Consider the following 14,819-nt stretch of genomic DNA (forward strand, 5'->3'; position numbering starts at 1 on the left):
GGTGAGGTAAAACCCATTCAGTTCAAGGATCGAACTAGCGATCGCCGCCTACTCGCCTAGTCTCCCATCATCACCAGGTGCCGCTGAAAACTAATGGCACTAGTACAGATTTGATCAAAAGATGCGGTTAAATTGGCTATGAGATGCGGTTTTAGACCCGCATCTTATGGCAAGGCATCTTTTGGCTATATGCCAAGAGATGCGGTTCCAAAAGATGCGGTTCTAGAACCGCATTTTTTTATAGAACCGCATCTTTTGGTATATTAACAAAAAAACTACTTTTCCATAACATGCTTTAGAGATGCGGTTCTAGAACCGCATCTTTTGATATATTAACAAAAAAAGCTATTCCTAATATACTCAAATGATGGGATTCTAGAACCGCATCTGTTGGCGTTATATATATATATATATAATTTTCAGGAAATTTTATTAAAAATTTCCAATAAATTCCAATGATTAACAAATTGTCTAAAAATAAAAAAAAAAACAAAATTAATTAGAACAAATGTAATACAACCCAAGAACATAAAATACTAAGATTTCAAAGTAACACAATATTGCAAAAGTTTTCCAGAACTTCAACAATACAAATAACTCTAAAGATGAAATTGACATACAATAACTTCCTGAACCGATCAAAAAAGAAAGGAGCAAAGAAAGGTCTGATACTATATCTGCAACTCTTTCATCAGTGGTGAACGCGTAGGCAAGTTTTCTTCCAAAAATCAAACCAACCAGAGAACAAAGAAAAACAATCCAACTGCAATAAGAGTCCCCAAGAAGACTTTAATTGAGAATTTGGCTGCTTTGGCATTTCCTCTCCCTAATTCATTTGCAACCTGAACACTGCACAATACAATATACTTTAGGGTGTCGAATCGGCTTAGACCAACGCACAAAACACTTTACATTAATTTTTCTTTAAACTTTACAAATACACAACACATTATATAGGATTTGACCCCATTTCAATTTTCAAGAAAACTGGTCGAATTTGCTACATCCAACAAAGTTAATTAAAAGCACCTGTAATGTTGATGAAAAAGTATGAATTTATACAAAGAATTTATTATATCCATTTACCATGCAGCACCTAAGAACCTGAGGCTGATCATGAATTCCCATGCATTGATATTCAGGGTGAAAATATTAACATAGCAAATTTCTCAAGAGAGATTTAAAATTTCACTTAAATGGATACAAAAACTGTAAAGATCATTGTGTATTAATACATATTTTTATACTAAATGAACATTAAATGGGGGAATTTGAGCTAACCTTGAGACACCTTTACGGAGTTCATGTCCGAATCCCAAACACCTCCTTAATCCAACGCTCCATCAAGTCTACGACCATAGATTCAATTTCCTCACCCGAAGTCTTCTCTTGTGTATTCCATTTCTGAAAAACAAATAAAACACAATATCTAAATGTATACAAATAAATTAAAAGGCTGATATATCTTAAATATATGAAATACACTTACACGATTAATAAAGTCATGTTGAATTGTCTCAACAAACTCCCACATGTGTTTTATCAACATATAACCGCATTCCCATGAGCCCGGTTGTTGGTAGCACTACAGTTAATCCACAATTAATTATTTTAAACACCAGAAAAAAAACATGAAAAAAACATGAAAAAAAAAGAAAACTTACATTGATAACTGTCCATGTAAAAGTTCTCTCGAAACCACTGGGAATTAGCTTTGAAATGAGGTAACTTTCCTCCGACTTTCCCTTTTTTATTGAATCAACAATGAATGCGCTTGAAGTGGTTGGTTCAAATATTAAAAGCTTCCAGTGATCGCTAAAAAATAAAATATATAGAACAATTTAATATATGTGTATGTGTATGTGTATGTATTGAGGAAAATTGTATATTACTTGTCATGATAAGGTGCAAGAAAATATCTTTTGTCTTCATGATGCTCGTATACCTCTTTGATGTGTTTTATCACATCATCCGGATCACTTTCGCATTTTGCACCACAAATTTTGTACGGATCAAAAAATGCACACCGGGAATTGGGAGACAGAAAAAAATACCTAATGTACATATATATAAATGATAAAGTTAGTAAATTAAATTATATCTAAAAAGTTATTGTACAATATTAAAACAACTTACATGGAAAACGAATATATTACGCTAATATCAAGCCACCGCCTTAGAAATAAGTTTAACAATTCCGAATATGGGATTAGATATTGAACCGATATGGGATACATCCCTTGCGGTGAAGAAGTACGAATGTGAGTGCGGTGCTTAAAGAGTTTGTCTAATTTATCAACTACGTCTCGAATGAGACCGGTTTTGTTTCGTAAATTCTGCTTGATCGAATTCAACTTAGGATCCTCCCATGTTTCGCCTTGAGAACCGGTTATGAGTTTTATATGTGGTTCGAGTTTGGGTTTGGGTACAGTTGCGAGTACGGGTTTAGGTACGGGTACCGATACGGGTTTGGGTACAAGTTTGGATTTGCGTACTTTTTTGGGTTTGGGTACGGATACAGGTTTGGGTGCTGGTACAGGTTCGGGTACAGTTTCGGGTACAGGTTCGGGTACCCTTACAGGTTCGGATACCTGTATGGGAGCATTTGTAACAGTTTGTTGCTGCAACTAAAAATCATTATAAAAACATTAGTAGGTAAATATATGTATACACACATACACGTATATATGTATATAGAAAATATACATCTATATATACAAGTTGTTATATAAACAAGTTTCTGAAAACTTACCATATTTACAAAACCATCTTTAAAAAGATCTTGATCTTCGATTTGAAGTTGACTTGGAAGTTGGTGATTGTCTTCGCCAATCTAAAATAACAAACAAAGTTTTAGGACACTAACAAATATAACTAAATTAACCAAAGATATAAGAATAAATGGGTTAGCTACCATTTGTAAGCATGGATGATAAGCTGGAGTCATTCTGGTGTCATCATCATGTATTATTGAGTCGGCTACCAATGGTGAGGCGCCTCTATGACTCTGTGACCCACGCCTCGAGTTCACAATGGGGGCGTTAGGTGACATGCTTTGTCTTCCTTCATTCTTAAGCTACAATTTATAAAAAATATATATAGTAACTATTGATATACTAAAATATATTTATATTATAATACATACACAAAAATATATACCTTTATTGCATATCTTGGCCATTGAACATATCGAAGAACCAAATCTTCAACCAATTTAATTTCACTTGTTTTGGTGACTGAATAAACTTCCGACTTCTTATGTTTATCAACAATATCATCCACTTCCACCTTGACACAACCCTCGGATATTGGGCTAGAATCTATCATCGTTGACATGCTAGGCCATGCCATACCATAAGCCACCGTCTCTAACCTATCAGCCATATTCATTAACAACTCACATTCAGTGTGACTCTGCAAAATCATTCAACGCTTTTAGTATATATATATATATATATATATAACATTTAAATTTAGCAAAAAAATGTATTACCATGATTGGTGGATAGTGGACTCGTCCATTAGACCCATAGCTAGAGCCACAAAAGGTTGGCCTCGTGTCTACTAGTGGTATCGAGTCTTGGCTCACATTTTTATATAGACCTCCATGAACCCTAGTATGACCTACAACTCAATACAAAAGCATCAATTTCTATAAATATATTCAACATATATATACACAGACATAGTCATTACCTATAAACCCGGATACTGTTCGTGCTCGTCCGGGGTGCTCAGGTCCAAGAACTTGAACTAGCGGGTCTGATTTATTTTTATAATAACTTCCATCTGCCATCATCTCTTGTTCCTTTTCAAGCTATAAAATTTGTTAAAACAATCTAATATAATATTAACAAATCAAGCAAAATCGATTTTATATAATTATATAACACAATCATTTACCAAATTACGAGCCTCCAAATATGCATCATCTTCAAGTTCATACAACTGGGTTTCTATGTTATATTTGGCTCTACCGGCTAAATACAACTTTGAACGTGAGTTTTGAATACTTCTAATTTCTTTGTATACTGATTCCAGTTGAGGCAATATAATATGTTTCTTTTTTTCAATAAGATCCCACCCGCCTCGTCCCGTATGGGGCACGTGTTTGTTCATGGCAGCACTAGCTTTTGCTTTCTTGCTTCGTTCCTTCACACAAATAAACAAAATGTTATTCATTACTTGCAAGTGTATACACATAATAATATTTATAACAAAAAAAATAATAATAATAAACATACCAGAAATTTCTTGCTAGTCTTTATTTCAACAAATTCATCCCAATGATCACCATTAATAAATGGATATGTGTCACAAGCATTTAGTCCTTCCTTTACATAATCTCTAACAAGTCGAGATCTAAAGTTGGTGCCAAGTCTTATAGCCCAACTCCTCATATACTCTCTAGGTTCATCGGTAGTAATCTTCCAATATTTCTAAAATTTAGAAAACACGGTGTAAAACATAATAAGCATCAGAGATTTAAACTTAGGTCTTATCGCTAAGTGGTGGTGGAGATATAAGAACTGTGGCAATGATTTGTGGGCTAAGGTTGTTGCTTCGATTCACAGCGGGCGCAGAAGTGAGACTATTATCCCCGGTAGAAAGACTCTCAATGGCATATGGAATGGGATTGGCAAAACGAACGCCGACACAGAAAGTAGCAAATAAAAAAGAAAGCTCAAATATAACAAAACTAGAAAAGGAAAGCCCAATATTTTTTAAATACGCAAACATTAAAACCCTAGGAGTATATGTAAAAAAAAAAAAGACTACCGCTCTTGCAAAATAGAAAAAAAAAAGAAGGAACGTGAGAAGAACGAAGACACAGAAAGTAATTGCTGCACTTAAATCAGTTTGTCACTCCTTTTTCTTCTTCATTGCGCCTCACATGTTTGAAGCCCGCGCCTTTTCTCACCTGCGCCTGGCTCTGAGCGCTCGCCTGAGCAGCGTTTTTACAAAAAAAACCCATATTCTCGCCTGAGCCACCAAGCGCTATAGCCGCGCCTCACTGCGCCCGGTCGCCTAGGCGCGCGCCTTACGAGCTTTTGACAACATAGGTACAAAGTGTCCCATTTGACTCAACTGACCAGTGCAGATAATAGAAAATATCCATTTGACTAAGTTGACCCCGTTCTCCTTTTAATTAATGTTTTTACTTTGACAATTTAAGATAAAAGACAACCCAAATCAACAAGTTAAAAAGCAAATGGGTAAAAACTGTCAGATCTAATAAATACAAAGCAGTGTTCTTATTAAGACCGAACTGGTTCAACTGAAACGCGCTACAACAAACCGTACGGTTTTTAAACAAACACGGTTGAACCGGATTAAGTAAAGATTGTCACTTCATGTTCTTAAAGCTGGAAGAACCCAAAGAAATGAAAGCAACCAGCGATGAGAGATGGGTTCTCATTTAGACAAATGAGCTTACAGATGGATGACCCTTATTCATTTAAAGCAACACGCAGCGTTGAATCAATCCGCAGTGAGACACAGACTAATTATAAAAGCAAAGTAAGCATGTTTTGAACACGGCAACCAGGAAGTTTGATAACTTTGTCACTTGCCAACTGTTTTTCAACTTATTTGTTAAATAAACTTATGCACATGTTACATATACATCAGGTTTCTGTCAGTTGCATACATACACAAATATTATGTATGCTTCAGGTTACTGTCAAGTGCATATGTTGTCAAACACGCAAGGCGCAGGCCAGGCGCATCGGCCTCGCCCGGAGCCTAGGCGCAAGGCGCAAAAAAGCGTGGGCTTTTTTAAGAAAAGCGCATATAGAGAAATAAAATATAAAAAATATGTTATGCTTGGAAAATAAATAAGATTTCAGATATATAAAAAAAAAAAAACTATTATATATGCCATTTAAGATCATGTAGCTAATAGTTAGTAGCAAAAGTATAGGACTTATACACACGTAGTGATACCAAAAGTTACTAGGACTTACACAAACGTTTGCGGTTACTAAAACATTTAAATTTATAGTTCATCATCAATCATCAAGAGCATCATCAAAGTCATCAAAACTTCCATCAACATCAATTGGATATTCAGCTTCGGCTCGCCTCGCTGCGCCCGAGCGCCTAGGCGCGCGCCTAGGCGCGCGCCTTTTGCGCCTGAGCACAGTTTTTACAAAAAAAAAATCCATTTTTGCGCCAAAGCTACCACCAGGCGCTATAGGCGCGCCTCGCTGAGCCCGAGCGCCTAGGCACGCGCCTTTTGCGCTTTTGACAACTATGGGTTGGACCTGGAAAACCGGGAGAGTGCGGACATAAGTGTCTGTTTGGGTGTCCCTTAGCAGCTTGCTAAGGGTCTGTGTTGTGTCTTTGTTTGTGAATAAAGTTCTATTCTCTGGGTTGGGCAAAAAAATTTAATTTATAGCTATTTTAGATTTCTAACATGTTAAAGTATAATACGTACCTTAGTCACCAACCATAGACGATCAAAGTATTCGTCCTCCTGGTCTTCCATCTGAATATGAACTGGGAAGATATGTTGAACCATCATCCCATACCATGACCTCACTCTTGAAAGCAGGTCACCATATGGTTTGTTATTTCTATCAAAATATATATGCCTCCTGTGCTCGGGTATCTTCTTTGAGAAACAAGCAATCCCACGTCCGCGTTTTGCTTTCTTTGTATCTTTTCCTAGTTCTCGGGTATCTTCTTGAGATTGTTTTCTTGCCATACCTAAAGTTCACATACATAAGAAAAAAGTTGACTTTATTAGAGCTTTTCGACAAAAAAGATCAAATACATATATACATATACTACATTAACTTTTCGTTTTTTTCATTTCAGAAGCATGGCGGTATTGGGGGCCGGCATCAGAAATCTAACGAATCATAAGGTTTGTGTTTTTAGTTCACTTAAAATTGGACGATTAGATATCTAGAATGAGTCGAATAGAAAGAATTCAGCTGAAAAAGGAATAAGCCAAACAGGTTTAAAGTTGTTGAAAGAGTTACTTTATTTAAATTGATATAGCTATTATTGGGTTTTGTAGTCATGCTCAATATACATTGCAAATAAAGAGCTTCAAAAATCGACAAAAAGGTGTTTGCGGCCCATACCAATAAGTTTTTGTTACCCAACCTACTCGATGTGTTGTCTTGCTACCTTGACTTTACTTGAAAAATATTCTATGGTCGAGTCGTCGAGCCGAGCCACGATTCGAGCCGTCAAGCCAAGCCACGAGTCGAGCCGTTGAGCTGAGCCACGAGTCGAGCTCAGCTCGATTAAAAAACGAGCTGGCTCGGCTCGAAAACAAAACATTATAGCGTTCCAAGAAGAGGAACAAAGTGCTCCATGGGTCCAGGCTGAAGTAATTGTTTTCATCTGAAGTACTTTTTGCTCGAATAAATATATATTTTTTTTCGAATAAACTACACGTGCAATACACTAAAAATCATATTCCGAATAAAACTACACGTGCAATACAAACAAGAATCTGGACCACAAACTATATTTATGTTTATACCCTCAACCACATCAAATGTAAGACCCAAACATATAAATAATAAAATTTATCAAACAGAAGGTTAAGGGTTTTCATCACCTCTTAGATGTGGTTTCGGAACTGGAGATGTCGTTTGAGGGGTGACGAAGGCCGGCGTCTGAGGGGTTGAGGCGTCGGAACAGTTGGCTGGAGAGGGGCGTTTGAGGGGTGAATTTTTTTGAGAATTAGGGCTGCAATGGAGTGTGGCAAATGGCAGGTTGAAAGATTGAATGTGGGAAGTGGTGGAAATGGAGGAGGGAAGACGTGGGGTTAGATTGTAGGGGTTTGAATTTGGGGGGAGAATTTTGGGGAAGGAGGTTTAGGCTTACGGTTTTCAAAAAATATAATTATCCTTGGTGGAAATGGAGGAGGGAAGATTTCTCTTTGCTGAAAGTTTTTTCTCTCATCGACTTGAAAGGTTAAATTTGGTCTTCAGTTTGTTATAAAAAGATAATATTAACATAGTCAACCGTTTACGCTTACAAGTTACAACATATGATTTTCAAATAACATTTACAACTTTTACTACATGATTCATTTATTTACACCAAGTATACACAAAACAAACAAAAGGTCTTTTAAAACTAACTTCAGGTAATATCATATTTTCATCACTAAATATGTACAATCATATTTAGTGGTGTATAAATCACCTCCCTGTTACACAAAATTTTGAAAATGTACGATTAAAATAATAAAGTGAAAAAGTGTATCAATAAGTTAAACATTGGGCTATCCAATGTAAAAGTTTTAAATGAAATAACACAAACAATCGACAATGTCTCCTTAGTTAGCACAAATAATCAAACACGTCTTTTTACTTCATCATTTCCGTTTATCCTGCATAAAATAAGAATAAGATATATTAATAAAATGATTATTATTATATTAAAAACAAGAATAAGGTGTATTGATGTATTAAGTATACCATACCTTAATCAACGTAAATCCCATCGGTGTCATCACGTAGGTATTTGGGGTGCTTAATGTTGTCGTAATTACTCGGTTCAATACCGACCGAAAATGGTGGTAGATCATCAAAGTGGTCGTATTCATCCTCGTTAATGACATTATCAATACCAAGAATACGGCGTTTACCTTGCAAGACAATGTGGTATCTTGGTTTGCTTGGGTCATTGACAAAGAAAACTTGTGTGACATGCTTTGCCAAAACAAATGGCTCAGATTTATAGCCATCAGTGGTAAGGTCGACAAGTGTAAAACCATATTTGTCAACTTGAACACCTGTACTGTTGTTCACCCACTTACATTTGAACAAAGGAATAGTGAAATCATGATAGTCCAATTCCCAAATTTCTTGTATAACACCATAATAAGAATTTTTGGCGATATTCATCATTGTATCGTGGCGCCCTCTGCAGAACTCGGTCGTTGATGCTGTTATAGTAACTCCACTGTTTTGCACAACACTTTTTTTATCTTGATCACTGGTGTAAAAAGTATAACCGTTAATGTCGTACCCCTGAGAAGTTATAACTCTACAGTCTGGACCCTGCCCAAGCCTTTTCACAGTATCATCAACATCTGTTTTGGTTACCTTCATTTCCATCCACTTCGATAACTCTTTGTTTTGAGTCTTTATGTACCATAAATCATCCTTGCCCGGGTGTGTCAACCGTAGCATCTCCATGTGTTCATTAACATATGGAGCAAGGCATGTCATGTGTTTTAGGACCACTAAATGTGCATCTTGCACGTCTTTTCGCTGTGGCATGGTTGTTTTGATACCAATTACTGCCTGACCCAGAAGCCGGCCCGAATGACGAGTTACTGGAACACCAACACTGTCGACACCCTCCATATAGCCTATGAAAAAAAAACAAATTATTATATTGTAGATAACACTAATATATATATATATATATATAATATTATTTATTGTAATGTATTATTGATAACATTACCTTGACAGAACTCAACCGCCTCTTCAGAAGTATACCCTTCAATAATACTGCCCTCTGGTCGATTACGGTTTTTTACAAAACCTTTTAGGTAACCCATGTATCTTTCAAAAGGGTACATGTACCGTAGGAATACCGGACCGCAAGCTTTAATCTCTTGTACGATATGAGATATCAGGTGAACCATTACATCAAAAAATGACGGTGGAAAGTACATCTCTAGTTCACAAAGGGTAACATAAATATCTTTTTGCCATTTATCCAAGTCTTCTTTGTCAATAACCTTTGAGTGAATGTTGTTAAAAAACAAACAAAGTTTTGTGATCGTATGTCGGACGTTATCAGGTAGCAATCCACGAATCGCGATAGGAGTCATATGTGTCATCAAAACATGACAATCATGAGACTTCATTCCAAGCAATTTACAATCTTTCATCGACACCAATCTTTTAGTGTTTGAAGAATAAGTTGATGGAACCTTAATATCATGTAAACATTGACAGAACTGCCTCTTTTCTTCTTTTGTTGTGTTATAACAAGCAGGTGGCAGATAAATACGGTCGCCTCTTTGTTCTGGGGCAAGATCTTTACGTATATTCAAAAGTACCATGTCTTTTCGGACATTAATCCCGTCTTTAGTTTTACCCGGAATATTTAATAATAAGCCTATCAAGCTATCACATACATTTTTTTCTATGTGCATAACATCTAGACAATGCCTAACATTTAAATCTCTCCAGTAAGGTAAATCCCAAAAGATTGATTTTCTTTTCCAATTGATTTCACTCTTATCACGAGATCTTTTTCCCAACACAGTATTTAGATTTTCAACTCGTGCAAATGCATCAAACCGCGTCCTCATCGTTCCGGTCTCGATCTCTCCGTTAAACTCCTCTTTTTTCTTCCTAAAACTATGACCCTTCGGAAGGAATCGTCGATGCCCCATGTATACAGTTTTATTGCAATTTTTTAACCATATTGAGCTTGTTTCATCTTCACAAACAGGACAAGCTTTCTTACCCTTCGTACTATATCCTGACAAGTTGCCATATGCTGGAAAATCATTTATTGTACAGAAAATCATGGCATGCAATTGAAAGTGTTCTTTCTTATAGGCATCATATACTTCTACACCCGAATCCCAAAGAGTTTTTAAGTCATCAATTAAAGGAGACAAATACACATCAATATCATTACCAGGCTGTCTAGGACCTTGAATCAACAACGACATCATAATGTATTTCCGTTTCATGCATAACAACGGTGGAAGATTGTAGATGCATAAAAGAACCGGCCACGTACTACGACGACTGCTCATGTTCCCGAAAGGATTCATCCCGTCTGAACTAAGCCCAAACCGTATGTTTCTCATCTCCTTCCCGAATTCAGGATACTTGTTATCAATGGTTCTCCACTGAGGTGAATCCGCCACATGCCTTATTTTTTGGTCAATTACACGTTCATCCGAATGCCAACGTAATAATTTTGCTTCTTTTCGTTTGAAAATAACCTTTTCAACCTCGGTATAATGGGGAGATACCACAACATTTTAGCTGGTGGTCCATTTTTTTCACATCATCGTCAGCGTCGTCCGAATCTTTTAGTCGTTTATACCTGGATGCACCACACTTAACACATTTATGTTCATTTGCATACTGATTTCTATACAATATACAATTATTTGGACATGCATGTATTCTTTCAACCTCCAATCCCATCGGACACATCAACTTTTTTGCTTGGTATGTCGAAACTGGTAATTCATTATCTTCCGGAAGCATGTCATGCAAAAGCACTAATAAATTTGTAAAACTTTTATCGCTCCATCCGTTTTTCGATTTCAAGTTCAACAACTTCAACACAGCATCAAGTTTCGTAAATTTAGAACCGGTATATAATGTTTTTTCTTCATCTTCAAATAGTTGTTGTAGATTTTCTTTTTCGGCATCACCCATATTAGTCTCCATGTCATTTAACATATCATTTAAATTGTCACTAGGGTCATTTGAATGGTCATCAACGTATAATGAGTCGTTGTTGTATTTACTATCATTAATGTCTAAAGTGGTCGATGAGGTGCTAAATTCAACTAGTGACTCTCCATGCCTTGACCAACAATGGTATTGAGGCATAAAACCATATTCGAACAAATGGAACTCTATTTCATTGCAATTATAATATCTAAGGTTTTCACATTTGGCACAAGGACAACAAATCGAACGACTTCCTTTCTTTATGCGATTTGCTTCGGCAACCTTAATAAAACTTCGAACACCCACTGTATAAATTTCGGATACACGCGAAATTTTATACATCCAATAATCACGATCCATCTGAAATTATATAATATATTAAAGAAGAACTTTTTGATACCCTTAGTTAAAGAAGTTCTACCACCAAAGTTTTAACAAGAATTTATAAAGCCAAAAAAAAAAGGGAGCGAGAGTTCGACTAAGGAATGCACTTTCGTGTATCATACATTCTGTTATGAAATTATTATGCTATGTTTTATTTTTTATTACATGTTTTTGTTATGTAAGTTTTGTCGCCTTTCCATTTTTTGAACATTATTTACTTCTCGCACGGTGAGTTTCCTACTAGTTTAAAAAAAATAAGTGTGTATGTAAGACGGGGATCCTAACCATATTTAGACTATGGGGCGTGGGTTGGAGAGAAACGTCCAAGTCACCACCCCGGGTGGGCTTGGGTTTGGGCGTGGCCCCTTGGGCGGGATTTTAAGGCCGGGCGTGTGGCATGCTATATTTAGACTATGGGGCGTGGGTTGGGGCGTGAGTTGGAGAGAAACGCCCAAGTCACCACCCCGGCCGGGCTTGGGTTTGGGCATGGCCCCTTGGGCGGGATTTTAAGGCCGGGCGTGAGTTGGAGAGAAACGCCCAAGTCACCACCCCGGGTGGGCTTGGCTAGGGCATAGCGGGCCATGTTTTAATTTTAGATTTTTTATTTTATTTTAATACACCTGGCCAAGCCACTCCGGGCTAGCCACGCCCCGCCATACCCCACAGACACGTCAGCGAAGGGGCTCGAACTCCACGTGTCAACCCATGCCCCAAACCCCCGCCCCACCATACCTCATGGTCTTGCCTCCAATAATTTTCCTAAAATTTTCACTTTCCCTCCGATATTAACTAAGTTTCCCTCGTTCTTCAATTCGGTTTTCAAAAAATATCATCAACACCACCCCTAACCCTAATTGAATCACACACATAGTTACTTATCAGCCACCATCGGAGGAAATATGCACTTTCTCTTTTGAGGTAACTTATTATTCAAAGTTCAAACTCTAGTTCGATAACAAGTTGCCAAATTGTTATTCTTAGGTTTCAGAACTGTTTTTTTATATGCCAGAAGAGATGAAGTATTAATATGTGTATCATAAGTATCAGAATTTATGTGAATGTTTTGGCTTTAGTTGATCTGTTTTCTATTTTACTTAATTATTTAACTGTTCTCATTGAATTTATGTGAATGTTTTGGATTTAGTTGATCTGATTAGTTTTCTATTTCAGAACTGTTTTTTTTATATGCCAGAAGAGATGAAGTATTAATTGGTATGACCATGTGATTTTCCGTCTTATATATCCCTTGTCACTTGTGAGTACTTCTTGTCAACAATTACTGTCAAGAAACAAAAACTTTGTTACACTGACATTGTAATTTGAAACCTGAAAACCTCTGTTTTGTTCTGTGGTGTCTGTTTGGTATATCTGTAGCTAGTTACTCTTTGGTATATCACCAAAAACCTTGTAAACCCTTGTTTTGTAGATTCACTTCAGTATGTTCCATCTATGCACAAATGATGGATCCAATGGTGACTCTATTCGGAAGTGTTCACGAGAAACAGAACGAAACCGGAAGCATGATCTTCCCAAATTTCGGAAGCATGTTTCATGGCGATCAGCATAAACCCGGATGTAGAGAGTAATCACGAAAATGGGAACATATCCGTGGACGAAACTAATGATAATGTAAAAACCCCGTTGCTATCGCTTAATTCAACTAGTGTAGATAAAGACATGATTGCTCCGGTTTCTAGGAGTATGTTAAACACAGATCAGCCTAGCGAGTCGAATAGTGTGATAGGGATTGGTGGTGGGTGGCAGTTGGCGTATACAAAGACCGAAGACGGGAAGAAAGCGGGCGGGTTGCAGCGGATTTACTTGCACCAGGAGGGTGGTGCAGAATCCAGACGCGGGTCCATTGCTTCACTCCCGGTTGCGGATGATGGTGACGGGGTTCGGGCCTCGGCTCTTGTTAGTAGATCAGTTCTTTGTTTAGATGATACGATGGGTCAGAACCCGATTCAGTCGGGTCTGATCAAACCACAACAGTCTACTAAAGATGTGACAAGTTGGGCTGATCTTTCCAAGCTGGTATTAAACAAGCATTGATTGTTGGTGTTGGGATTCAAATACTACAACAGGTGAATTGTTATGTTTGAGGTGTATGGTAATCACGGTGAAAAATAAAGATAATTCAATATAGGATCTGGATTCTTTGCTGTGTTCTACTATGAATTGTTGTTGATGAACAAGTTTTACAACTGCTGCTAATTTTGTACCAAATTCCACAAGTTTATATCCACTTTTTCATTTATTTGTTGTATAATATCTTAGATTTGAGCTACCGCATCACTTTATCAGTTGTTTTGTATTGATTTTACTCTGAATCTTTGTTAATGAATAGGTTTACGGTCACATTTACATGCTACTAAGCTGTTTCAGCTAAATATTCTTCATTTGACAGCGTAAGCACGTTTCAATCTAGCCTACTTCGTTATGTACTAATTAGTTTTCTTTTCTTCCTCAAGTAGACCTAAATTCTGCAATGTCTTGGTGGTTTTGTATTAACTTTACTCTGATTTTTTGATAATGAACAGGTTTTCAATCGGATTCAACTATCGCTAAGCTGTTTTATCGTTCGGATTGGGCATCCTACTATTTTGGCTATGCGTTATTCGATTTGTGTTTATGTATGAACTTGGCGTCGCTGCAAGCGATGAGATGATTTTTCCTTTTATTTCACATGTAGCTCTAGTGTTTGGTTTCCTGTCAACATTATTTGGTATCGGTGTAGGCTCCTGTTGCTCTATAGACGAGTCGTTTGACCTAACGTGCAACACGACTTACGACCCACCGAAGGTATTCACACAAATATACATACACATAACAAATAACCACATAAAGTTAAAATTTCATACCTTTGCTTGATGATTGAATGAGATGTCTAAAAAAACTTGTAAAATTCGACCTTCACCTAAATATAACAAAATATATTAATAATATTCAATAAAACTAAAATAAAATTTCAATAAATGAAATAATACCTTTAGTTTAATGTATACATAAGATAAAACGAAG

At 36.8% G+C, this 14,819-nt stretch overlaps 3 protein-coding genes across 5 annotated transcripts; 1 reads left to right on the forward strand and 2 right to left on the reverse strand.

Annotated features, from left to right (window-relative positions):
- Window positions 1-662: 662 nt before the first annotated feature.
- On the reverse strand, window positions 663-3,384 carry LOC118488303. The gene is made up of 9 exons (XM_035985653.1): window positions 3,160-3,384; window positions 2,915-3,076; window positions 2,753-2,833; window positions 2,137-2,627; window positions 1,893-2,054; window positions 1,665-1,815; window positions 1,490-1,585; window positions 1,282-1,404; window positions 663-849 (listed from the first exon to the last, which is right to left on the reverse strand). The coding sequence occupies exons 1-8, from the start codon at window positions 3,382-3,384 to the stop codon at window positions 1,303-1,305; spliced, it is 1,470 nt and encodes a 489-aa protein (XP_035841546.1). The 3' UTR covers window positions 663-849; window positions 1,282-1,302.
- Window positions 3,385-9,590: 6,206 nt separating this feature from the next.
- Window positions 9,591-11,408, reverse strand: LOC110933931. Its single transcript, XM_035985654.1, has 3 exons — window positions 11,056-11,408; window positions 9,657-10,877; window positions 9,591-9,597 (listed from the first exon to the last, which is right to left on the reverse strand). Exons 1-3 carry the CDS (start codon window positions 11,406-11,408, stop codon window positions 9,591-9,593), a joined length of 1,581 nt encoding a protein of 526 aa, XP_035841547.1.
- A 1,189-nt stretch (window positions 11,409-12,597) lies between these two features.
- On the forward strand, window positions 12,598-14,532 carry LOC110937348 (monosaccharide-sensing protein 1-like). Of its 3 annotated transcripts, XR_002590732.2 has the most exons (4): window positions 12,598-12,716; window positions 13,225-13,882; window positions 14,146-14,206; window positions 14,339-14,532. XR_002590732.2 is itself a non-coding variant. In XM_022179758.2 (2 exons), the coding sequence occupies exon 2, from the start codon at window positions 13,350-13,352 to the stop codon at window positions 13,848-13,850; it is 501 nt and encodes a 166-aa protein (XP_022035450.1). In that variant the 5' UTR covers window positions 12,598-12,716; window positions 13,225-13,349; the 3' UTR covers window positions 13,851-13,939. The 3 variants fall into 3 exon arrangements, 1 of the variants encoding a protein (XP_022035450.1); XR_002590733.2 differs by lacking the exon at window positions 13,225-13,882 and having other exon boundaries at window positions 12,606-12,716; XM_022179758.2 differs by lacking the exons at window positions 14,146-14,206; window positions 14,339-14,532 and having other exon boundaries at window positions 13,225-13,939.
- Window positions 14,533-14,819: the final 287 nt, after the last annotated feature.

The sequence above is a fragment of the Helianthus annuus genome, chromosome 16 (assembly GCF_002127325.2).
Source record: "Helianthus annuus cultivar XRQ/B chromosome 16, HanXRQr2.0-SUNRISE, whole genome shotgun sequence".
Lineage (NCBI taxonomy): Eukaryota > Viridiplantae > Streptophyta > Magnoliopsida > Asterales > Asteraceae > Helianthus > Helianthus annuus.